The 27,960-nt window shown below is 32.9% G+C and overlaps 1 protein-coding gene across 4 annotated transcripts in view; it reads right to left on the reverse strand.

Moving 5' to 3' along the window:
- Window positions 1-4,789: 4,789 nt before the first annotated feature.
- The window catches only part of LOC113401204 (serine/threonine-protein phosphatase 2A 56 kDa regulatory subunit gamma isoform-like), a 54,996-nt gene continuing 31,825 nt past the window's right edge, over window positions 4,790-27,960 (reverse strand). For 2 of the 4 annotated variants that reach the window (XM_064217812.1, XM_064217810.1), the window contains exons 4-12: window positions 21,887-22,086; window positions 20,582-20,785; window positions 14,646-14,776; window positions 11,855-11,972; window positions 11,136-11,248; window positions 10,585-10,747; window positions 9,640-9,869; window positions 9,183-9,360; window positions 4,790-8,257 (exon numbers count right to left, since the gene is read on the reverse strand). In XM_064217812.1, the coding sequence (XP_064073882.1) occupies window positions 8,111-8,257; window positions 9,183-9,360; window positions 9,640-9,869; window positions 10,585-10,747; window positions 11,136-11,248; window positions 11,855-11,972; window positions 14,646-14,776; window positions 20,582-20,785; window positions 21,887-22,086 (1,484 nt within the window). In that variant the 3' untranslated portion in view covers window positions 4,790-8,110. Of the gene's footprint in view, window positions 8,258-8,863; window positions 8,895-9,182; window positions 9,361-9,639; window positions 9,870-10,584; window positions 10,748-11,135; window positions 11,249-11,854; window positions 11,973-14,645; window positions 14,777-20,581; window positions 20,786-21,886; window positions 22,087-23,417; window positions 23,831-27,960 lie in introns of those variants that run through there. The other 2 variants (XM_064217811.1, XM_064217809.1) reach the window with 2 other exon arrangements.

The following is a 27,960-nucleotide window of genomic DNA, read 5'->3' on the forward strand; positions in this document are numbered from 1 at the left end:
ATATAAATATATAATACGCTACTGGATTTACGTATTTCAAATGAATTAAATCACATTCAGCTCTGTATTAACAAATATATACATAAATTATGATTAAACGACGTATTGTGTAAGGATTGAACTTAAATTATATGATAACTTTATAAATGAATTTCTCACACAATACGAAATGAAAAATGTAAGACTTATTATTATTAAATTTAATTAAATATGTATTTGTTGTTAATATCGAAAGGAACACATTTTATATAATGATTTTATCTTAATTTATTTACTATTATTTTATTATTAATTTTTAGCATTCCTATCGAATATTCGAGGCCTAATTAGGTATTGTCTATTTCAATATAATTTGTACGAAACAGAATTTGAAAAAATAAACAAATTTAAAAAATAACTTTTATTTAGCAATTATTTTTAAAAGTTGTGTCGTAATAGATAATCTGAAATAATGATAATGTTTGTTACTTATCTGATTAAATACTGAGCGCTCATTGGTCGCTTGTTTCGTCATCAGTTGCTATCGACCAATTACAATTCAGTATAAAGTCAAATTAGTAAATCGTCTTTGGTTAAGGTGTGTAATGATGTGCCTGCAAGATTAAACCCACGTACAGCCACAACCCACGTTCTGGCAGGTTTAATTCAGGCTATAAATACAAAAAGCTTGGAAAAAATTATAAATTTAACAAGTTGTAAAAAAATTGTAAATAAAATCATTTCTCACAACTATGGAAAGAATATTTATAAAAAAATGTTACGATTGTTTAATATATCGTCAGTATATACACGATAGACAACAGAGAATAGAGAAAGAAATAGAGTATGACGCCTAGCTAATTGATTTGGAATATTTGTTTCTGATTATAAAGTAAATTGTTTACGTTTCATACAAATTCAATTGAAGTACGAGTGTGTTGCTATTGTCAGTACAAAAGGCCGTTTGTATTGTTTTATTAAGGAATGTATACAACAAGAAAGGACTGGATTTTATTAAAACATATTTATTTATTAATGAATTGCTGTTTATAGATTTATTCAGGAAGGCGCGCCCCGCGTAAAGCTCGTGTTTGCAATTCAACTTAGTGTACGTGATACGACGAAGAGTAAAGTTTATCAAAAACGAAATCATTTACCATGGAAGGCGCGCCTTTTTGAGCGAATAGACCTGTAGCGGTGTGTAGTTAAACACAGAGAATAGAGGTATCTCTTTCTGTCAATATTGATTTTACATTCGAAAGAAGAAGATAGAAAGATTTCAATAAAAACCCTCTAAATATTTGTTGGTTGTCGGTACTTTTTTATAATTGACGTAACATATTACGTAACATATGACGTAACATATTAGTAACTAAAAGATCAGAAGAAATATATTCATATCACATGATAAACCGGCTTTTTTATTTGCGGTAATTATTTACGTACTAAATTTAACACGAGATTATTAGATTGTGAATTCTATGAGGATTGTAGCTGAATAAAAACAAAAATGAAGGAAGTAATCAGTTTGTATGTAGTATTTATGTTCAAGGACACAATATATACATACGACCTTTTGTAGTTGGACTAACAGCAGCGATGCCTTTTGTATCGGCTAGTGATTGGTTTCCTCTAGTTGTGAGGTTTTAAATGCAATAATAAGGCTTCATAAATTCGTCACGATATATTTTTAGTTTTATCTGAAATGCTTAGATACATATAAAATTTCGATTTGTGATCTGACAAGTATTCATATTTATTCAGAGATTCTATGGAAGAATATTGTTAATTCTATATTAGTAAAAAATATGTAATATTGGAACAATTTCAAATGATAAGAAGCGTGCGAACTTGAAAAGTGATTTCAATCATAGTTTAATCAAAATTAATAATATGTAGTATGAAATAAATCGAATTCCAATTCAATATTTGTATCAACTGCGTACATTATTTTCTTGCTTAAAAAATCAGTAAACCGAATTATTTTTCGTATTCATTGAGAAATTATAATAATTTATTGTAAAAAAGGAAACCTACTTTTTTATTATATATGTTACTGTAAATCTTAAGATGTTCCAGTAAAACCTAAGATTTACCGACATGAGTTGGTAAATGTAAGTATTTATTATAAAGGGACGCCTTTTTCGGACTTTTAGCATTCCAATCTAACCTAACCTACCATGTAAATCCTAAGATTTACCAAGTGAATGGTAAAAGTTCGAATCCCAATTTTATGGACATTTACCATTCATAATCAGTAAATCTTAGGTTTTACTGGAAAATCTTAAGATTTACCGTAGTTCGAACTTTTACAGTAACATATATATAATAATCTGTTTTTCTGACTTTTATGTCAGCTCGCTACCACGACAGATCCAATTCTAAACGCCGGTTTAATCTAATAAAAGTATGTTCGCGGTTAAAACGAGAAAATAATATATCAAATGGATAACATATGTCGCCGTAAAATTGAAACTGTTGCTGTTGATTATAATCTATCTTGCGAGATTAACCGTAGGATGATTCGAATTGAAATCATAAAAACTCGAATTTCAAAATTTAATACTAAAAAGATTTTATACCTTTTATTGTAAATTGAATCACCGTAAATAATCTCTAGAAAAATTAGTACGAGATAGGTAATCTGTTATAATCTAACGGTATTTGAAATTTTACAGTAATATCTACATTTCAAAAATTTAAAGTACATTTCTTTTTCAAGCTGACAGTGACTCAGTAAATTTATATTGCGACCTACTTTGGTGAAACTGGCATGTATGATACTCTATAATGTTTGTATGTTAAATACCCGTTGAAACATAAACCTTTTTTATATCTTTGGCAGAAGTTATCAGAATTAGAAATTATTGAAAAGCTATGAACTAAAATAAAAAATACTAAACGCAGTGATGATCTCTGTCAAAAGTAGGAGACGGGATTGGAAAGGAAGCTCCAATATACTATGTAAAAACTATTGAATTGAATTATTAATACAACTATACCTCATTCTAAGAGTCGTAAATTGTTAATATGTTTATAGTTTTTTTTTTTAAATTATGGTGCTTAATTCGTAATTTATTCCTTATTAATATTAGTGTTTCGTTTTTATTTTAGTGAAAATTTATTTTTAATGAAATTATACAATTTATACTAAAACTTTATTAGAATGAGGTTAAATTAAATTAGTTGTTTTGAAATGACATTCATAATAATTTCTGAGGCGTAAGTGACCATTGGGATATAGAGTATAGCACTCTACTGATACTTAAACTCACTAAGAGCATTCGCGTGTAATTTAACGAATAGGAAATGTAAGCTACATTACCGCTGTAATACGAATAGCGCTACGCAGCGTTGCTAATTCGTGCATTACATAACACGTAATGTATTTAACTCATAGGTGAACATTCGTATTCATAATCTTTCGGGCGAAATATACTTTAATGTTTATAAAAATCAAAGTAAGCATAAGTATTGGTCGTGGAAAGATTATTAATTATAATCTCTTGTTACATACAAAGCTTGAGAACAATCTCGAGTGACTGTGGATGTTTTTATTGAGAATCAAGTCGAAGAAACATCCACATATTGAAGGAATGTAAATTTCACACATAAGTGCAGATATACAAAAAGTCTTTCGCGCCAATTTACATAGGTATATTAATCAAAAACTACTAAATGGTAATTACTGAGACTATCAATATTTACGATATATTACAAGCGGGCGCACTAACGCGTTCACTGTACTGTTCAAAGTTGTAACTTTACAAGTGCGCCCACTACATTGCTCGTGAAGTGTTCACTTATCTATCGCTCGTTTGTGACGTTACCTACACGCGAATGATCTTGATGGAGTCTCCGTAATTATAGTAAATTATTATGATATGAAACAATTTGTCGCTTGTCAATCTATGACGAATTACCAATTCCCGCGGGACAAATCAATAGCAGAAACAATTCAGATCATCTATTAAATATATGTATAAAATGTGGAATACAATGTGTATTTATATATAAATAAATAGTTTTATCAGGCATGTTTTTTTTTCTTTTCCACATAACACAGTATATCTAGAACTCATATATCGTCTAAATCATTAATAATGGAGTCGCATATTAATTACTTGTGTATAGAAATATATCATACTAGGACAACATAAAGAGGACAGATCATCTGTGCAGACACTAGGCTGTTTGATTATTTATATCGGATAGACTGTCAAAGCTAAGAACGCGTCGAAGGAATAGTGGCCAACCGTTGACCACAATTACACGCGCACAGTAAATTGGTATGACGTTTAGCGAGTGTCAGGTGAGGCTGTCACGCACACCAAGATAAATAACGTTGCCTCGTTTGTTTTAATTCTTTTTTAGTGCGGCATTCTATCTAGATATATAGATAATCAAAGCCTATAATATAAGCTACTATTTGAAACGCTGCGTTCTCCGTAGTCAGTGTCGCTCTGAGTCTTTTACTCTTATATTAACTCAAATAAAGTATTTATATATGTTTATTGAGTTAAATTCCAGATTCTCAATGTTTTAATTGTGAAATAAATATATGCCCTGAAAATAAATCAATAGATTCCTAAGAAAATTCGTGAGCAATTTCTAACAATAATAAAATAATATTATTTTATTACATACTATCAATAATTTTATATAGTGTTAGCCTCACTTTCAGGTGGGTGTAGTCTGTAGTGAGACCGTTTAATCTTGAGAATGTTTAAAGCTGAACATGATTCTAAGGATTGCTTTAAATTATTTGAATACGAACAAAGATATAGAGAAGGCAAATAAAACATCGAAGTATATGCACAACTTTGTATTATAACGATAATCATAAGCACCTTACAATATGTCATCTGTTACAATATTTTATTTCAACAGTTACATTATCGTTATAAATATTTATACAAAATTTATCATTTTATTTGAACAGCTTTGCAAATTATCGCTAAAGTGGTCAGTCCAGTCACTCGCCACACGCAGAGATCTACACCTACTCGCTACACACCGAGTGACCGTGTCAATCGCTTAAGACGAATAATTTCTTATAAAATTGCACACATTCGCTTACCGGAAGCAAAATATACCGTTTCATATACACTGGCTTAGTCATAACTTACATATAAATTTTATATAGACGCTACTCGATGGCTCCAGTCACTCGATGTTCATTAATAATACCGTAACAATAGACAAACGTCGGCGTAGCCAGCCATACATGGGCCGACTGCCCAGGCAGACACCAGAAACATGATGAATCGAAGTATCTATCTATCTATCTTTCATGTAACTTTCATAGTAAATATTGTTAACAGTTATTAATAGTTTTTAATAACTAAGTATCGCATTAAAAATGGATGTAAACGAGGTCTGATCTTTCCCGGTGGATCCCTGGGCTGTAAGCTGGTTGCGCCGACGTCGACGAAGATGTTCGCAAGAGCTTGCTGAGGTGACTATCATAGTTATTGCATTTATAAAATTCTTCTTTACCATTAAGGTGTAAGTTAGTTATAACTGTATTCTTCAAAATTCAGTCAATTTATTCATTTAACATTAAAAAAAGACCTGACACCGTACAAAACGCCTGATGCGATACAAAAAAAAAAATAATAAAAATAAATTTGATTTCTAATAAATACAGAATATAGTGTTTCCAAACACACACACATTCTTACTATAACGCATTCATACAATTACAATTTTTTCACATAAAATATTTAAGTTTTGACAGTGCTCTTAAAGAATTTTATCTGATAAAAAATGGCTTCAACATAATCACTTTGGCACACTGCACTTAACGAAAAAAAACAATTAAAAATATAACGAAAATGCAAGTCGTGCCCTACCAATTCATATTTTTAATAGGCTATGTGTGGATATTTATAAATTAACTATGGCTAACTAAGCGCCTATAACTTTTTTATCTAGTGTAATCTATTTAGTCTGTCCCTGACATAGTTACGTGATAGAAACCGAAATATTATATTAGTTTGTAAATTATTTTCTGCATTGAAAATAATAGCTTCATTGAAAGGCATCATCAGTATATTAATGCCACTGTTATTCAATGTGTTGTTTTTCCATACACCGATATTAAGGCATTAATTTATAATCTGTTACGAGGACCTTCACAATAACATTTCATTAATAATAGTAATGATATCCGTGACTAGTAAATTTATTTTTAAATTTAGAATGTTTATGATCTTTTATAGTAACGTTTAAATAATTAAACGATATTATATATTTCATTTAGTTAAGACAACAATTTTCAACTTTAATTTATCGATCAAGTTTTTTTTTATATAATTAAAAATAATTTTAATGCGCTCTGTATATAATTTAGAATTATTAAATAGAAAAAAATATAAAGGCGTATCAGAGTTATTTATGAAAGTATAAGAAATGTTAAAAAAAAGCTAATATAAGAAACTTAAGGGTCCAGACAGATGAAGGCATTTGTCTGGCATCTATACGAAAGAAAAAACAGCAATTGAAGAAAGATACAATTATACCCTGGAATGATTTTCGCAGTACAATTATTTTTAAGGATATTGTATTGATTGTAAACATTTAACGTGCTATGTAGGTACTAACTCTCAACCGATAAATGTTTTTAATATTTAGAAAGCATTTATTTGAAGATGGAAGCCGAGTCTGTTTAACGGGGTTCCTAATTTCCTTTTGTAGATTAAAACGACTCCTTTAGAAGACTTGTAATAAATTTAACAATCTATCTATGTTAAGGAGAAGAGGGACAGACAATGAACAATATAATAGTGAATACCGCCACATGGAAAGTGTCGTTAAACGCTTCGAATCAAATAAATTATCAACAAAAAAAAAGTTTTAACTTATATTTTATACTCATATTAAGACGCTTCCCGTGTGGCGGTTAAGTCATTTTTAACACTAACTATAATATATAAACAATGCATCACATCACTTCACTGTAGCGTCCTTTTGTCATCGCTATTGACTTTCTTATAACAAAGAACTCTATCGAAATTGGCGGGTGCAACTGTCACTTTGACACTTGTGATGGCTATCGTATCAACAATTACTAGACACATAAAACACCGAAAATTTAATATAAACATTATATTTTACTTCATTATGTTAAAAATGTTCGTGGATATTGCTGATTGGCTGATAGGCTTAAGAATAACTAATATATATTATCTGTGTTTGTTCTAACGTATGACTATTGTTCAAAATTTTAGTAAATACCTTTTGTTGTGTAATTTATGTTAAGTCTAAAGCGGTGCGATGACTACTATGTTAAGATACATTAAATGGATTCCATATTAAATGGAATTCTCATTAGATTGCATTCATGGAACTGACTAAGTAGTACATGACAGCTTTCTGTTCAGAATGATCTAAATTAATAAAATATTATTTTGCGACAATTAACGCATACATTAAAAACAAAGTTTATCGATTTAGTTTAAGACTGTTAATTGATGCCAATTTCTAGACAATTCTATTTTGCTAGTAAGAGTTTTTTTTTTAAATGTATAACTTTTTAGGAGTTTCTTCTGAATGCAATCTAATAAGATATACAATTTAAATGTTATGTATACAACTTAATACAATTCTGTTATTAATATTTGTTTGCCTATACTCATTTATTGTTGGAAATTCAAACTTAGTGTAGCACCTAACTGTCTCAACACCTTACTATCTGTAAACATGAACCAGCCACCGAAAGGATTTAGGATGTACAAGGAAGAATTTTGGGTATATTTAACAATCGTATCAAAATCTAATAGCACTTTAGTTTTCCAACAATATATAAGTCATCGCTCTTGTAAATGATGAGCGACATTGTCAACAGTCAACTCCGGGTAAAGTATCACAATTTGGCAACTATTTCCATGAAAAATAAGTCACGTATTCACGTCATCTCTAACTCTAAACTCCTAGCGACGCGGGTAGATGACGCCACGAAGTTCATACGTGTACATGTTCAGTTTGGAAATCATTAGCACTAATCGGCTCTGGGCGGTTTTCACACATTTGAACTAGATTACCTTTCGACACAGTCGACAATGAACGGCGACGTCAAAGTCGCCAGGCGAAATTAGCTCTTATAGAGACGCAACAAGGGTGGATATCGCTAGCACTGGTCGGCGTCCGGCGGCGTGGCGAGGTAGGCGTCGGCGCGCTTGTGCTCGATCAGCGCCTTCACCGTCGACGTGTCCGCGGGCAGCTCGGACTTCTTCCTGAGGAGAGGCTTACTGGCGTTGTAGTTCTGTTTTCGCGCCTGGAACGAAACGAAAAAACATGTTCGTTATTAATAAAAAAACCCCCAAATGTCGACCACCAATTAACAATCACGCGCAAAAAATGTAACATGAATTTTATTATAATTTTATTATTGTTAGTTACAAAGAGTAAATGTTACATGCATATTCGAATATTCATTAATTTTCAAATCAATCAATAATTAATAATAAATAATCAATAAATAACTCAATCCAATCAAGTTTCCACTTAAATCTAATTCATACCTAGCAATAAAATAATTAATATTTACAAACTAGGTCAAAGATTCAGAACCTTAAACAATGAATTTAAATTAACAAACATTCAATGATATCGTTTTTAAATGTTTTGAGGGAACAAGAAAACACATACTTTATTTGGTAGCAGGGTTTTTGTGCAAGTCGCCTATATTTTACCACCAAGCAGTAATTATAAGTATGGATGTGTTCGAATAGTGAGTGAGCCAGTGTAACTACAGGCACAAAGGCACAAGGGACAAAAACATCTTAGCTCCCAAGGTTGATGGCGGATTGGCGATGTAATGGTAATGAATGGTTAATATTTCTTACAGCGCTAATGTCTATGGGTGGTGGTGATCGCATACCATCAAATGGCCCATATCCTCGTCCGCCTACCTATATCATAAAGAAAAAAACATCTATATTATTAAATTTTTTGATGTAAATTTTACAGGAGCGGTAAATAAATATATTTTGTCCGAGTACAAGTAAGTGGAATAGAGAAATGTTGCGTCCATTTTTGGACATCTACAGTGAACTTCACTCAATAGAAATTAACTGTCATTTAAATTATGTATCAGCTTATATAAAAAAAAAATGATGTCTTAGGGTTTGACGATCAAACCAGGAAGTTATTTTATGCGGACTTTTAATTTTAAGCTATTTATAATAAGAAGTAAGTACGTCGAGCGCGTCGGGCTCGAGCGCGGGCGCGGGGCCGAGCGCGGGCGCGGCGTGCGCGGGCGGCGGCGGCGCGTGCGCGGGCGGCGCGCGGGGCGGCGCGCGCGCGGCGGGGTTGGCGGCGGCGCGCGCCTCCAGCTTGTGCCACAGCTCCTCGCGCTGCAGCAGTCGCTCGCGCTCCCTGGGGACGTTCCATTTCGTTAATGTATTATTTCCTCTCATTGAAAACATATTTTTTTAAAGTATAACAATTTGAGAAACAGTTTAAGGTCACACATTTTAATGTGTAGTAAACCACAACCGCACCTATAAAGATTTTACGGTTGAAACTCAATTCATTTTAAAACACTTTCAATTTTAATTCTTTAGTTCTATATTAATTATTATTATTAACTTTTATATATTTTTTCTAGTGTTGTACGAGTATATCCACAGGCAGAGAAGAAACGACTGGACTCACTTTTGTTTCTCCTGCTTGTACTGTTGAGTGCATTCATCGAACAGTTTCTGGTTCATCTCCATGAACAGTTTCAGAGCGTTGTAAACCAGGCCGTGTATGGTCTTGTTCCAATGGCTCTTCGTGTTCCGGTAGAGGGACGGGAACATGATCGGCAGGATGTGCGTGGCGTTGTCTGATATCAGCGACATTATATACTCGTTGTTCCAATAGTACAGAGCTCGTTCCGCCACCTGTGAAACATTTATTTATTTATTTATACTTTATTGCACCCAAACTTAAAACTAAAAATTACAATATTGAAACAAAAAGTTGCATGAAGTGCAACAGGCGGCCTTATCGCTCAGCAGCGATCTCTTCCAGGCAACCTTTGGGCAGAGGATCATAACATTCGTTATGTTTAAACAAATACGTAGAATATTTTTACCACTACTGAACCATTGGTATTCATAATATACTTTTTTGTAATCAAAATCGTTTTCATATATTGTTATCATGTCACGATGAAAACTATAAGTTAACTTTAACACAGGACGAGTAAAATCATTTTATCTCAAAAATATTCACAAGTGTAAATTATATTCGTATGTGTGTGTTCGTAATTGTGTGTGTAGTTGTGAACGTTTGTAAGCGTGTTTTCTGTTATTGACATGATTTTGAGGATCTTAGTCTTTTCGGATAAATTACGTTTAATAAATCTTATGAAATGACAAGTTCCTGCCTGTTTTGAGTCAAATTGAATATTTTACTTTGAATTATTTAGTCATTGCATTCGGTTTTTCCATAATAAATTTCAATCTTACTCATATTAGGCATATTATTGTTTGTTTGCTAAGCTTAATAGTCTTAAACAATAAACCCTCGCCCAACACGGCCGGAGGCGCAACCGCAGAATAGCAACGTATATTTCAAATAATGAGGGCAGTTACAGATAAGTCAAATAAATACCTGAAAGTGTGGACTGGAAACACACTTGGCGAGCTGCCTGAACAGCGGGTCCATTATCTTCTGAAACTCCGCCGGCTCGATCACGTCCAGTATCTCTTCCATTTCGTTGAGAAACATCACCTCCTTGGGTGAGTGTGTCTTCGGCCAGTATTTTAATAACGCTCTGAAAATTTAATATAAAACTATTATTTTAGTACCTACATTTTGAAGGTTGCATAATCTATAACCATAGTCTCTGATAGGCTTGTGCATTGCTGTTCAGGATTACATTTATGTTAAGTGATTTTTACTTCGAAATTATTAAACAATTTATACAAAAATCACTGGGGAAATGTCTCTTTTCACGATAAGGTTTTGTGTTACGGGAAATATGATGTTTTCCATCATTTTATGGTAAAGTTAAAATAAATCCATAATTATCTATTAGCCATGCTCAGATGAAATGGTTGCAATACAATAATATAATTATGCATTTTATTATTTTGTCATAAGATTTTTAAGTTTATAAATGAATACGTACACAAAATGAGGAATATAAGGATTTGTCCTACCTAACGACAGGTTGCGTTAAAGACGGGTCCTTCTCCAGGAACTGTACGACGCAGTAGGCCAGCTGCGGATGGTATACCGATAGTGACTTCACCTTGTGCAAAGGCAGCAGCACCTGGTGATACATTACGATAATGTTTAAGCAGATACAGTTTAAAATATATTATCATTCATTTTAATATTCTAAATTGTATTGTATAGAACGGGATTTTTATAAGGTAAGTATTGTCTATATTTCGTTTTTAAATATAATGTTAGTGCGCCTCCACTCTAGGGTTGATTACGCAAAGTTGATACAATATTATTATTAAAATGATATTATATACAATTAAGATACATTAAATATATAACATTAGTAACAATGAGATTGTTACATGATAAATAGATTTTTCTGGTCAGTTTTTTATCGCTTATTATTATGTTTATTTAAAAAGTACAAAAACAGTAATTAATATAAAAAAGAGTCAGACAACCATAATAATATATATAAAACCGCCATAAGTATCGTTAAAAGGTTCCGGTCTATAAAAAAAGACCATAAATCCAACTTATATACCTACTCTATATGCTCAATTACCAAAGAAAATTTAAATTATGTTTTAAAACACAGTAACAAATTTGGATTACATATACGCTAATTCATATTTATTTAAAATAAATAATTGTCAAAATGTTGATTGATTCATCAGACGAATACTTTTATGTTCGATAAAATAGTTACCCTTAGTAGGAAAAGTTTGTGTTCTTCCTTAAGCGGCAACGCGAAACCGTTGATGATGGACCCGAGGATTTCTAGTAATTCTGCGATGCCGTTATGGTGTTCAGTTTCGTATATAAACCTAGGAAAAGACAAAGGATCAACAAAAACAAGTCAAATACACGACTGACAGACGGAGAAATAATGCCAGTCATTGTTCCGCGAATCAATTGCGGATTAACAAATCGTAATTTTAGAATATAAGTGACTAGTTGTGCCCGCGGCTCTGTTCGCATTGATTCCAGTTATTAGTGTACATACACAAGCAGGCAAAGCTTAGCACCTCTTCTTCTCCTAGCTTGGTTAATAAGGTACCATTATTTCAGGCTAAGCTGTTATTATTACTGAAACAAAATATAGCCTATGGTACTTCTGGAAGTTCTGGATAAAGTCGCTTTCAGATGATGAAGGATTTATTAAAATCGTTTTTGTAGTTTTTGAGTTTATCGATCACAAATAACTCTTATAATATTATATATTTTATAGAATACATATAACGCTGGTTGATGTTTTTGGTATGTCAAATATCTGCAAATACGTGCCAATGACACCTGTAAAAGAAGTATTCTGTAGAATGAAATGAGCGTGAAATGTCATAAAATTTAATTAAATGTCGTATCACTAGTAAGTAAGTCGTAAGTCGGTTGTCAACATTTCACGAGTGAGATACGAAGTTATTTCTTACACAGCACCGGCTTCGCACGGATGCGATTCATATATAAAAATATATATGATAATATACTCTATATAGCCTCTGGAATATTTATGCCAGTGAAAACATTTTTAGAATTAGTTTATTAATATGTCCTACATACATACAAACAAACAAACAAATGTTACCCCTCTAATATTATAATATATTTATAGCTAGTTTTTTTTTTTACTTTTTATATATTGTCATTGGATAGACATTAGAAAATTAATAATCTCATCTGAATAATAAAGCAAATATAATTCCGAGTGTTTTTAGCTTAGCTTTGAAAATACACTACGAAATTCGTTTGCATATTTTAAAGTGGCGGTGGTCACGATATACCGCCATTACAATTATAATTGCGGCGATTGGTAAATAGCAGTTAACGATGTGTGTCATTTTATAAATTATATGACATTATACGTTTGGAAAATTCAAGGTTTTTCCGATCGTTTGCTGTACATATGGTATATTATATCATCGGTTATTTTAGCTCCAACATCTCAAAAGCCATAGTTTCCAATTTCGGAAAAAGTTATAGTCCCTATTAAAGGTATTATGTAAATGTTTTTAATCCTAGAATATGCTAGGGTATACCACTCTCTTGCTAAAATCTCGTACGTACAGCAGTGATATCTGGGACTATGTCGGGGCAGCTTGGTAGTATGCTAAAGCGATCCCGTGCCATCCCCTAAAAGATGCGTGGATACTGCTGGTTTATAGTAGGTATTCCGGTGCAGGAGGCGCCGGTGAGTCCTACATACCCAACCACTTAATTTGGGGTTATGCGTAAATTAATTAATTTACAACGAAAAAAAAAAAAACTTGAGTTAATCTAACTCTATCATTGCAGACTGTCATCTCGTTTAAGATATAATTATACACATACATGTATGTAGATACACCTTCGTAAAAGAAGGCAAAGGCGTATATGTATAGTGCATACACTGTTTAATTATAATATATCTTCGTTATCCTATAAGAAAAGCAATCCTTAAAGGTTAAAGGCAATATAACCTGTATGGTGTTATGCAACCTTAAACGAGATGTGAGCCAATTGTATGTATATTTGTCGAGTGCGCCGAGTGAAATGGCGCATTGTGTCAGACACGCCTTATCCGTTATCCCATTTAAATATACATTTTAGCCTTATTTTATTATTATTTTCACTATTGATAATAAAAACATCATAAAATACTAAAACAGTACTTACTTTTAAATAATATAATACATACTATTTTTGTATTATAAGAATAACACTGAACTAAAGATTTAAGGAGTGCCAAACATTATGTAGAACACGCCAAAATCATAAAATAAGACTTAATTCGAATTCAAAAGATCTAAACGATATCATCCCACGTAACATTTGAATGATAAATTAAATAATACATATTATTGAAATATAAGAAGTTGAATATGATTAACAAAACAAAAAAAAAAATACAGAGATATGACATAATTATGTACTCGTATCATTATTATTATTATCTTTAATATTTAATGTTTCTCCTCATTCGATGGAGATAACACTTAAAACGCGGGCCAAAGCCAAGCGCTAAGGTGTGATTGAACATTCAGAACGTGGACGATGAAGTTGAATATGATGTAAGCTTTCGGGTGAAACGGCAATTATTACCAATTATCTCTTTCTGAAGCACGTGGAGTATATTGTTTAAATTATGCAAATCTCGATGAACACCGGTGAGTAATGATTACGGACAGAAATCTGTGTCCTGATTTAAATTTTTAACTATTAGTATTATTTGTTCTAATGTCATTATTATTTAAAGATATTTGCCATTCTTTGATTGATGATTTTCAATTTGTTCATGCACATCGGTAGTATAGAGTCGATCGAACGAATCTTTACTTACACCTATTTATATATGTTATAAATATTAAATTATAACAAATATTTTGAACTGATTAACACAGCTCGAGGTGCGAACTCTAAAATAAGTAACTAGTGCGACTACGTTGCATTTTGCTAAGGAAAATATTCCATGTATTTCCTGAACCAGGACGTTGAGAAGTTGAGTTCATCTGTATTTTACTTACCTATAGAATACATTATTGATTTGTTTCCGTATGTAAGCGCGTAGAACTAAGAACTTTCCGTATATCCTGTGAAGAGTTGTCTTGAGGAAGTCACGCTCTCGCGGGTCCTCTGTGTCGAATAGTTCTAGTAACTGAAATAAAAAAAAACTTTATTTTATGCTGTAAATAAAAAAAAAAACAACGTATACAATGATTTAACATTTGAAAGAACATGAAATTCACGGTTGTCATGTAAATAGTCTAAATTTAAGGAGGATGACATTAATCGCATTGCAGCATGATTTAGTACTTCTTTTCAGTTAACCAATATAAAAAAACGTCTCGAATTTTATTAGTATTCATATAAGTATAAATTATTCCAAAGAAGGAGTCAAGACAAATTAACAATTTTGACATTTAATTGTCGCGATATCATTGGTCGAAATTTTGAATAAATGCGATGGCTGTGAAGCGAAAAAATGGCGTTTTTAACATAACCGAAGTTGTTATCGAAATAATAAGTAAAATTAAAGTGGATATAAGTAGAAGTTGAATAGTGTCGTACTATATATCAAAATATATCAATCAAGAGCTGTTTGTGCCTAATATAGCTGAGCTATTAAATCTAAGGGTTGGTTTGGTAAGAACTTTCTTATAACCATTAATTTGGGGGTATACAAAATGATATGTGCAATACGTATACAAATCGATTCGCATAAAGCCTGGATATCTGTGTTGCTGATTGAGGTCTGTGATATTGATCTCGGCCGCATGTCACGTGGGGTCTTGATAACAGGTAATTGGATAGTGATCAGTCCCAGGCGATGGTCCGAGTGAGGCGTGTGATATCGCGCATTTGAGCCAAGGCAAGCCGAGAGCAAAGTGAACACTATTCACACTGATATTTATTTATAATTATTAAATAAAAACTTATCTTCAGTTAGATGTACGATTTTACAAGTTTTTTTTAACTTTGCTCGTCAGTTTTGGACATATGCAACTAAATTTATAACGAGTGACACATAACCCATTGAGCTGAAATTTCGTTTACGCCATTGGTGCTGGTGAAGTAGATGGATGAAGCAACTCTTTTAAAAGGTCAAGGTCAAAGTTTTGGGAAGTATTTTTTTGTCTTTTACTCAGGTTCTAGCTCGTTAACATGTCACAATGATATTAAGAATTGCTAATATGAGTATGAATCTTATAATATTTAGATAATTCTACCGCGAAACAGCAACAGTTAATATTGTTGTGTTCCGGTTTGAAGAGTAATTACAGGCACAAGGGACATAACAATTTTTTCACAAGTTTAGTCGTGTATTAGCTATTTAAGGAATAGATAATATTTCTTACGGCGGGCGGTGGTACTTATTACACCAAAGGTATAGGTATATATTTATATAATATAAAACAAAGTCGCTTTTCTGTCCCATGTCCCATTGTATGCTTAAATCTTTAAAACTACGTAACGGATTTTGATGCGATTTTTTTAATAGATAGAGTGATTCGAGAGGAAGGTTTTTCTATATAATACATAGACAATATAATTAAGTAACACTGATAATTTTATAAGTTACTAATGTGATGTCGTAAATTTATACATTTTTTGCGCTTACATTGTAAACGCTGGCTGAACCCTACTAGATAGATCAAAATAATGTACTACAGAATTGTACACCTCAAAAATGTCTACAAAAAAGTCCGCGATGGTATATGTCTATCACTTAAAGATAACCCACAATACAGTTTTTTTGTCATTTACTTTTTACCACAAATATTGGTTAATTTTCGAAGCGATTTTAACCTATACAGCATTAATCCTTATCCAATGAAATACCTTAAATATTTTGTTGATTTAATATTCATCTTTACAGCTTATGATTTAAATAAATATTTTCGAAGATATTACAGATTTAAAAATTGCGGAACGTAGCGTTTGCGGTGGTATCGGCCGACCGGGGCGGCCGGAGCGTGCTATAGGCGCGTCGGAGGCCGCGGTTCTCCCTGTAGCACTTTGAATTTAGCAGCGATCGGACGCGGTTATTATCGGAGCTCTCTAGCGATTGAAATAACAATCCATACTTCCATACTAATATTATAAATGCGAAAGTAACTTTGTCTGTCTGACTGTCTGTCTCGCTTTCACGCCAAAACTACTGGACCGATTTAAATGAAATTTGGTACACAAATAGTCTAGAGCCTGAGAAAGGACATAGGCTAGACTTTTTATTTGGAAAAAGTGCTGTAAACGGTTGAAAAGGGGGATGAAAAGTTGTAAGTTGTTGAAAGTATTGTCATGTTTAGAATTTTTAGAACTAGAAGCATAAAACTTATATTTAAGGCTGTACACTTATAAACTAACATATCATGTCACCCACTCGGGAGGGAATTTTGAATATTCTACCCCTAAATGGGTGGAATAGGAGTTGAACGTTCGTATGGAATTTTTTAAGTTAGAAACATGAAACTTTATTTTTGGGATACTGATTAAAAAGGAGTAGATACTTATTTAAGTGTTTCTGCATATTCTATCCCTACTGGGGTGATATAAGGGTTGAAAATTTGTATAGAAGTCCGTCATTTTTAAGATAGAAACATGAAACTTAATTTTTGGGATATTGTTTAAAAATGATTATATACGTATTTAAGTGTTTCTAGATATTCTACCTCAAGGGGTTTAATAGGGGTAGGACATTTTTTATATAGATTAGTCTGGAAATCCGTCATTTTTGAAGTTAGAAGCTTGAAACTTTATTTTTGTGCCACTGATTAAAAATGAGTAGATACGTATTTAATCGTGTCTTGATATTTTACGCCTAAAAGGAAAAATAGGTGTTAACATTTCGTATTCAGGTTAGTCTGGAAGTCTGTAATTTTGAAGTTAGAAGCTCGAAATTTTATTTTTGGGCTACCGATTAAAAATGAGTTGATTCGCATTTAAGCGTTTCTGGATATTCTACCCTAAGGGCTGAAATACACACCAATGTGGTATATAAAGAGGTATTACATTAACGTAACATTTTAAGTTAATTTGTAAATATATTCATATTCTACGCGGGCAAAGCCGCGGGTACCAGCTAGTATTATTATAAACTAACACAATTTATATGTAAAATAATACAGAAGTAATTTTAATATCTGCATTGAAATATTCGTCTAGACATATTTAAATCGTCAGCATCCAATAAAAATGAACTATTGATTTTATCGAAAGCACATAGCACATAAGTTAGCATAATTGTTATTATTGATTAGCTGTTCATTCTGTACCGTGAGTTATTGATTTGTGATTTTTTTATTAATTTGAGTATATCTTTTATAATTTATACTTCAGAAGCAAAACAATATTGTATATAATATCAATGCTAGTTGGCATTTCAAGAAATAATTAAGTACGATATCACTCACAATAGCAAAAAACGATGTGTGTATGAGTGTTTTAAAACCGTCATTGAAAATTTTAACGCCAAAAACTTTAATTGACATTAAAGACATTGCTACCTAAGTATGAAAATGCTCAATCATATAAAACGCAACAGTCGCATGTGAAAAAGCTTGCATCAAATGATTAAAACAAAATATGTGCAAAAAGAACGCACTCATATTAAGTAAATAGTTTTCACAGTAGAAAATTTTCACTATTTATGTATATAAAATGGAATTGCCCTTATAAATTGTACCAATTATACATCCTATTACATACGTTAATTTCATTACTCTTTCGTCGTATTATCCGACGTAATATAAGGGTTGCCAACAAACAAATCAATTACAACATTACTTTACAATCGTAGCTGTTTTCTAATTAATGACGCACGCGTTCCAACAGTTCATTGACTTGTAGGTTAATGTAAAGAAAAACAAAATTATTTAAGGATTTAAAAACGAGCATAAATACTGCTTTAAGAGACAAGAGGATTAATATTGGATTTGTATAAACATTTTGAAGCACACAATTGCGTTATAAAAAGTGACGACAAAACCCTTCTTTAAGCAATGTAACGCAAGTAATAATTCCCTATTTATTTTTAAATTAATGTTTCTTTCTTTGACCCGTATGCGTTCGTAAACCATTCATCCGGTTCAGTTGAAACTTTGTGTAGTTGCCATTGGGAGCCCCACGTAGAGTCTGATATAGTATCATCAATGTACAATAGGTGACGAGTGTCGGAGAATTAGAAAAAAAAATGTAATTGTGACTTGCATGTCGGGTAACTGTTAGAGATACATAAATATTATGTCATTTTTTTATAACTAAAATTAGTAAGGCAAATAAGTGCCCATGTCGGCCACAGACGTGTGGCATATTAACCATCCCATACACGCACCAATGAACCACCAAACTTATAACAAGTTAGATCATAATACATATCAAAGCTATAATTATAATATATAAGATTTAAAATCAGAATTTAGTTTCGTCGGTAACTTCTAGTAATTTATTTCGATGAAAACAGAACCAAGTAAAGACGAAAAACTGTCAATACTATACGACACCAGCGATTGTCCAATGTATGTACTTTATTAACAATGATACGACTTTAAACCTTCACGCATGTAATGCAAAATCAATTCGACAAAGTTTCAAGTCAATCGGAAGAACGAAGCGTGAACGCCATAATACGATACAACAGTAACAACCATTAATTTTTATATATATAAGACTTTGTTATAATTTTAACAGGTTATAATATATATAGCAACGATTCTGATATGAACCGGTGACAAGGACGAAAGACGTTCCTTCATTTATGAATGACGCACGGCAGGCGTGTCACACGATTTTCCATTAGCTTATTAGGGACCGTCTGTTTGTCGGTACTTGTAACTAGATAAGGGTAGGCAAGATTTTAATCTATTACTATTCGGCTATTTCACTTAGAAACATTACGAAATGTCCAATTATCAAATTGAAGTATTGCAAAATATTTTAGAACCGCTTTTACCGGCCTGCTCATTTTACGAGACGTAAATAAACCAATTCATTTTATTTAATGGAAAAAAATATAGTAATATATCTTATCATGTCAAGTATTAGAATATTTCCAGTCTTTCGGACGTGATTTAAAAACAAATATTCAAATACTCATGTACTTAAAGTTATAATACTAAGCTTACAATGATTATGAACACTATTAACACTATTAGAGAAGAAAGATCTGTTTCAAAGACGAAGACGAAGTGAACTCTGAGCGTCATATTATTTATACGGATCAGGAGAAGATTTGAACATCTGTAAAAAATTACGCCAATAACCTTGTAATAACCCAATCAAAAATATTTACATTATAAAAAAATAAACTAGTAACTAAAACGGAGATGATACTAACGCGAAAAACGGTAGTCATGTTCTCAAATAAATATACATATTTTATTACGGCCATAATGAACACCGTTGAGGCGGAGGCATACAAATGAAAAAGACATAAAGAGGCGAGTTTGCCTTCAATCATTCACTCCGCGGTCAAGGGCGGTCCGACGTGCTAACACATGAACAACACATCCTAGCTCGTTAAAGTACTTACGACTATACAGATATCGATTTTATTGACCGTACGTGCGGCAAAAGTTAGCGTCGAAATATTTATGTAAATACGTACTTACTACTTTTCCGGCAGCTGTAATGCAAGAGAGATTCACGTGGAATGGAATTTTCGATTTCAAGTAAGAAATGCGTAGAAAATATTTATGAAGCTATTTCCAAAGTTAATTATTTTATTCTGTAATCTGTATTATCGCTAGATTTACACAATTTTATGTGTGTACAAATAGTACGCATAGGTCGTAATGGTCATAAATAGTCGGTTCCTCAAAAAATGTTTAAATTTTTTTAGCGTTTTTCGTATTTAATGTTAACTAAATTGTTTTGTCAACATATAAGCCATTAGCAGGTTTTATGGAAATGTTTACAAAAACAATTGTCACGGGATACTTTTATATGTTATTTATAATATTACCTGCAAAACAAATTTCTGGTCGATGTACTTTTTGGCAATGTTGGGCTGAAAGTCAGGCGATTCTAGAAGTCGAAGGAACAATTCGTAGACGAGCTGAAGGTGGGGCCATGCTGCTTCCAGCGTTGGTTCGTCCTCTTCTGGGTCAAATTCCGCACCATTCGGATTTGACGACGGTGGCAATGTTCGGAATAAATTTGTTGCGAACTGTGAAAGACGAGAAATTATCGGTAAATACGCAAAAACTTGTTATGGTAATTCCACAACGATCTACGACTACGTTATTCGTAATGGAATACAAGGTCGTTTCATAATCGCACTTTAGCGTTAAATAAATGGAAATGTTTAAAATAATGTAAATGCAATGTACAACTAATAACCCTTGAACTAAATACGTTGCAACGGCGACCAAGAAAAATATTGAAATGGAAATAGGTAAACCGTAATGGTTCGTATACATAATAATATAAATCATTTGCACTTTTTGATTTTTCTAGACACGAGTCGAATATTCTGTTTGTTGGTTATCTATAAGAAAATATTACTATAAAAAAATTATTATGAAAATGATTACATTAATAATCATGATCAAATAAATAATACGGAAATTCCAGTACTTCTTTGGCGTATAAAATTATCAAAGACAATCTTTTAGTTAAAAAGAACGAAACCCTATAGTGTTGCAGTGTACTAAGTCGTAGCATCACAAGTAAAAGTGCTAGAAAATATGTAAATTCAAATATTTTTAAGACATTTCACTATACAGAGCACACTATCATTTCCTAAACAAGATTGCAAAGGAAAGGACATCCTAGACAGCAATGAACACAAAGAATTTCATTCAGATTCAAAAGTTAAGCAGGTTGAATGAGTCGACCTTTTATTTTTAGTCTCAATGTTAGGCAAACGCTTTGCTTTAGCAGTTTTGGAGATTTGGGTCACAGTCAATGTCGTTTCACAGTGCAAACCGTCAAAGTGATGTTCCAATAATCTCTTTTTTAATGCGCTTTATAAATTAGGTCAGCATGCAGCTGCTGAGGAGGACAATCATTAAAGTTACATTAAAAGCAGAAGCACATTTATATCAACAGATAGCACCTGGGATTTTATCGAGTAATAAGATACAATTAACCTATTTTGTGAACATGTTTTCATAAAAACGTATATATCGTGAGCTAAAAACTAAGCTTTATGAGGAGTAGTTATTTTATAATGAAAATACGACGATAATACTTTGATTTCATAATTTTGTTTCGATGTTTCCTTTTTAACATGTCACGTGTAGTTTCTTAATTAAACAACCCTTACCATGTTAACTGCCTCTGGGTAAATAGCTTCTGTGATGACGCCCTGCTGCGAGGTGACGTACTCGACCATCTCGAGCAGGGCGGCTCGTTTCACTTCCTTCCATTTTAAGTCCGACAGCGGTTCATCCGCAAAGTCGAATAGTAGACAACACTGTCGCAGTTTCTGCACGAATAGCTGCTCCTGTTCAGCTGCCGGTGTATCTGTTAAAAGCCATATCATTTTTAATTGTGATTTGTCGACAAAAAATATACCATTGTGTAAATTTTCTGGCGTAAATGAGACTATTATCAAAATAATATTAATAAGTTATACAAGTCTTGTTGGTAAATTATAACTTCAAACTTGGCCAAGCCTAAGTTTTTTAATTTAAAAACTTTTTGCTCCAGTGTTTCAATATAAATAACAATATAAATTTATACCTACGCAATTGTTCTTTTTGTTAAGAATAAAACATTATTAATAAATTTAAGATCAATTTTAGATGTAAATAAGTGCCACCAGATAGTGAAGTAGGAACGTAATGGGATAATTCCTACGATACTATCGTGTCCGGCTTAAGTGTTTCAATAGTTTCCCATTAATGTGAGCACCGTGGACTGAACCATCAACTGAGCTTTGTCTGATGTAATTTAACTCCTGAATTGGTGTAACGGAAACAATGTCTGTCATGTAACCGTCTTCGTTTTATGCAGATCACTGTTTTGTCACGGCGTTGAAACTATTTCTTAACCTTGAAATATGATATCGAACATATCTTATTATTATAAATTTTTAACTGGCAAATGAATAAAATAAACATTAGAGTAATATAAGTAGTAAGGAAGTCGACAAATACGTCTCATATTTATTCGTGAAGGATATTTGTACCCAGATGCTGTTTTGAGAAATAAACATATATTTAAGCAATTTATTTTACATATAACTCTTATGTTTTGCGTTAAAACGCTGATAAGTACATGTGATAATCCGGGTACATAAACGCGTATGATCTAAACTTAAACATTTAACGCTAAATTGGGCACATGATCTCAATTAAGTGATTAAAATGTTGCAGATGAACACGTCAGATAAGATGAAGTATAAATTTATATTCATGCGTCAACTCCGACAGTCTTGTATTAGGGGATAAAACTATATACGAAGTGTAGGGCGAAGGACGTCACATTCCATTACCCATGGCTATACTTATAATTTTATTGTAGCCGTCAAATGCCGGCCAACGATCGGTCGATATATTTCTGCGGCGGTCTCGCCATTTGCTGAATTAAACTGTTTCAGCATGAAGAAATATAATTTACCAACGTATTCGCAGTTTGTTTTCTTCGCTACACAATACGCATTTGGTTATGGAACTTGCATGGTCGATAAAGTCATTGACACGTCAGAAACATCCGCAAACCAATTCACCAGAACATTTTTTGTCTTATATGGCGCTACATATATTTACGCGTAATTTTATGAATATAATAACTGTGAAGTTTTTCGAAGACGTAATGAATATATAAAATCACTATTTTAAAGTTCGGCGAACCTTTGAGCAACGGCAGCTGTACCATCAAGCTCTCTTTGTCATTATTAGGAGCTGGTGGGCGCTCGGGCGAAACGGCGACAGTGGCGACAGCATTGATGGGTGGTGGCGGAGAGCGCGCATCTGGAGGCGATGGCGCCTTCTGAGGCCCTTGGCCCTCCATACCGAATAGTGCGAACCGGAACGCGCGTGCTACGTCAGATACGCTCTCGGAACGCTTGGTGCCCTGGTTGGCAACGAGATCGAGACCGGAATGGAACGACGGCGACTTAGGTATCCCAAGTGGCGAGACAGCGCGGCGCGGCTTGGTCTCAGCGGCGGCGAACATAGCGCGAGAGGGCGCGCGCGCGGCCGGCCCGGCGTGGACCATCGCAGGCGGCGGCCGGCAGCGGCATCCGAGCGGGAGCCGGCGGCGCCGGGACCGGAGCGAGCTGCGGGGGCGGCCGGACTGGCACGCGTCTCTGCCCGCACCCGCGTCGCCGCGATGGTTGCGCGCGCACTTATTCGCCCCGCACCGTCTCACTCACTCTCGCGAGCATCGCGTCCTATGCAACCTCCGATACCACTGCCTTCGACCTTTTTACACAACATGTCACATGCTTACGGAAGTGAGTTCATATTTTCATATTATATTTAGCCGACTTATAAAAAGGGGGTTACTAATTCGGGTGCTTTTTTGTATATATACATATATACGAATTCGATATCTTTATCGGTTTTTAGGAATATAAAAAATGTCTATTTAATAATAAATATTTAAAGATAACGCAGAAGACTTTTCTAAACAATTTTTATATCTTAAGTCGATACATTTTTTATGACAATAAATTCATACATTTATCCATATCCTTACCTTGTCATGGTTAACAATGAGCTGCAATTATAAAATATTGAATTTAAGTAACTAAAACAAAGTATTTTTTTTACAACCGGGCAATAGCATCAGACATAACGTGACTATGTCACACAAATCGCAGGTTCCTAGCAATCCAGACGATTATTTAAAACTTTTCGACATCATAAATATGTCGTAAATATATTACCAACCCCTCGGAGGAATTTTTCCGAGAATCACTGAGGGTCAAAGTTTGTTTGGTTGTCTGAGGGTCGAGTCAGTAGACAAGGGGAGCATTCTTGTGGCAGACGAGTTCCCCCTTGATTAAGCCATCGATCGGCTATGGGCTTTAAATATCCTGACTCATGCTTAAAAAGGTTTTTATGTAAATCACCAACCTACGTTTTATATTTACCTACGTTGTCAACGTTGTGCAGATTGTTTTTTTTTTTTGCATTCAAACGTTCTCTTCAACCTCATTCAACGTCCCTTGCATATATCATTGATAAAAGTTCCTACATTGTTATTGATTGTGAAACTTACAAAAAAATATGAATGTGCAATAATATTGTATAATTTATAAAGTTTAAAGGTCAACGACCTCATACGAATAAATAATTTTAAACGTCAAGATACATACATGAAATATTATATAATTCTCTTAACGATATTTTGTCAAACTGTAGATAATATTGAAATGATGTTTTTTTTTTAATATACTACAAGAACATGAAATTTACGCTCGTCACGTCAATAGTTTAATTGAAAGCGGGTGAAACAGCAACCAAACCTTCTTCGAAGCATATTTTGGTAACTTTTTTATATGCATAAAGTATGTTTTTTTGCAGCAGGCATTAAGAAGCCGTCATATATTAGTAGAAGTAGCGGTTGTCCGTTATTTTAACCGCATTATATTTCCAGGTCTATTTATATATTATACTAGTGATCGCCCATTGGTCGAAATTCGATTCGTAAACTATGAATGTTTTATATTAAGTGTTATGTAAATAAATGCATCGCATTGCGTGTAATGTTTTTAAAAAAAACATTTTAATGTTTTTATACTGCATATTTTATAAAAATATTGACTTTCTGCACTTCTTCTCCACATAAATTTTAATAGTGCCAAATTTAATACACTTCAGGTAAAAAATGGGTACAAAGTTATTGCTTCACGTATTAGTAGTATTATATACAGGGTTATTAGTAATTCGACGTATTCCCGTTAGGAGGTGATAGGGGTAACTATTTGCAATAATTTTAACCCACATATGCATAATGCATTAATTATCAAGTTTTTTAGATTTTTTCAAAATAAGTCAATAATGCAACTTCAAAAATTTATTTAAAAAAAAGTTTCAATTAAAATCATTTTTTTTCTTCTGATTTATAAAAACGAATAAACACTGGTTATTTGTCAATATTAAAACAATAATTATCGGTCCAAATTTAAAAATGAGAGACGGAAAAAGATATTGTTTAAAAAAAAATTTGGTTTTTTTTTCCACCAAAATGACTTAAAAAAAAATCGTTATGAAACTTGTCCTGCAGATTATTTTAAAAACATACCCGTTGTATTAGCTCTCCAAAAATGTATAACAACTAGGATCTTATTTCAAAACAACCGAAATAAAATGACCACAAAGGACGCTGCTGGAAATTCGTATTCTTTATGATTCGTTTATGATTGAAACATAATATATTTATAATTTAATCAACATAAATTTCCCTATAATGTTTATGGTTTTGGGAATTAAAATGTCAGTACACAAACTAATGGGGTGAGTAAAAGTAAATTTTGAAAGGTAACATATTCAAAAAATTATCTATAACACCGTAAGTAAGACATACAATTATCGCAAACGTAATAATTATCTCATCGCATTAATACCGATAAAATAAACGGCTATTAGACAAAACAATATACAAACTTTGTAATCGTCCTGCATTCTAATAAATAAATGTTAAGTTTTTGGCGCAAAAATATTTCAGTTCCGTCACGTTTGACTTTAATATTTTTTCTCAAGTAGTATTCAAATTATTCACTTAATATTTCAAACAAAGAGTTCTGAAAGGTCATCTTTTGATATAATTTTATGTATATTGGTGTGACAGTTCTATCTATAAATAAAACAAAGTCGCTCTATCTCCGCTAGCTACTTCTTAACCGTTCAACGGATTTTGATACGGTTTTCACTAAGGAAAGACAAATAAACGAGGAAGTAATATTTGGTATAATTTTTTTTTTTTTATGGCATTGGTTGGCGGACGAGCATATGGGCCACCTGATGGTAAGTGGTCACCACCGCCCATAGACAAAGGCGCTGTAAGAAATATTAACCATTCCTTATATCACCTATGCGCCACCAACCTTGGGAACTAAGATGTTATGTCCCTTGTGCCTGTGATTACACTGGCTCACTCACCCTTCTAACCGGAACACAACAATACAGTATACTGTTATTTAGCGGTAGAATATCTGATGAGTGGGTGGTACCTACCCAAACGGGCTTGCACAAAGCCCTACCACCAAATAAAATTGAAAAAAATTGTACAAATTAATACAAAAAACGTTATGAAATAAATATAACTATTTTTTTTAATCCTATGCCTATTTCTAAATATCTTTATTAATAAATTGAACCCGCGCAAAGCCAGGGCGGGTCGCTAATTAATTCTATTAGATTTTAACAATTACACCACGAACTGTCTATCTATTAGGTGTAAATATGATGATGTCCTCAGAATCGATTCCGGCCAAGACATTCCCTCACTCGTAAGCCGATGGGTCGAGAATCCGACACGACCGGAGAATTCAAGCGCGGGATTAACGGCTTTAAGCGCTTTCCGAGAAAACTTACTCTTCCTTCTATGGAAAACGTGAATTTTAAATTCATAAAGACATTTATTGATTATAGTTTTTCCAGCGTTAATTACAAAAACAATCGGATCGCTGAGCTGCGTTGGCGTGATTAACTATATACGATACATGAAATCTGTGTACAAAATATAAACATACAATATTTATATATATGTAAATCTTCTACGTGTGTTTGTAACAGAACGCCTCCTAAAGTGTTTATTATTTGATTGTGATTTTTTTTTAGTGTGTTTGGTTTAGATTGAACCTGATAGATGCTGTTGGATCGACCTATTTCTCCTGTATGAACCTGGACGTAATATATAAAAAATAGTAAACTGGTTATTACTACATAAACCACCAAGCAATAATACTCAGTATTGTTGTGTTCCGGTATGAAGGAAGAGTGAATCGGTGTAACTACAGGCACAAGAAATATATCATATTACTTTACAAGACTGGTGGTACTTTACAAGATGTCTATGGGCAGTTGCCATTTACCAGGTGATAAATTTGTCAGTCTTACAAAAAATTTTAAATTTATTTATTTATTTCGGGAAAATAATGTAAAATCTGCATGTTTCATATCAAAGCAATGTTTATAGCAAACATTTTTCTGATAAAATTTATAGAAACAACCATTATTAATGTTTTCGAATTTGATTAGGTACTACTAAATTTAAGGTATACTTTGAACGAGATGTTGCACGATTGGATGAAATTAAAGACGCAATCAGACCTCTTAAATTCAAAATTTCGCAAAATCCTTTCGTAATAACCAGCTTTCCACTCGAATCCACCTTCATTAAAATAGCTTAGATAGCGTCATTAGAAATTTGTCAAAATGTGAA

This window comes from Vanessa tameamea, chromosome 19 (assembly GCF_037043105.1).
Source record: "Vanessa tameamea isolate UH-Manoa-2023 chromosome 19, ilVanTame1 primary haplotype, whole genome shotgun sequence".
Taxonomy (NCBI): Eukaryota; Metazoa; Arthropoda; class Insecta; order Lepidoptera; family Nymphalidae; genus Vanessa; species Vanessa tameamea.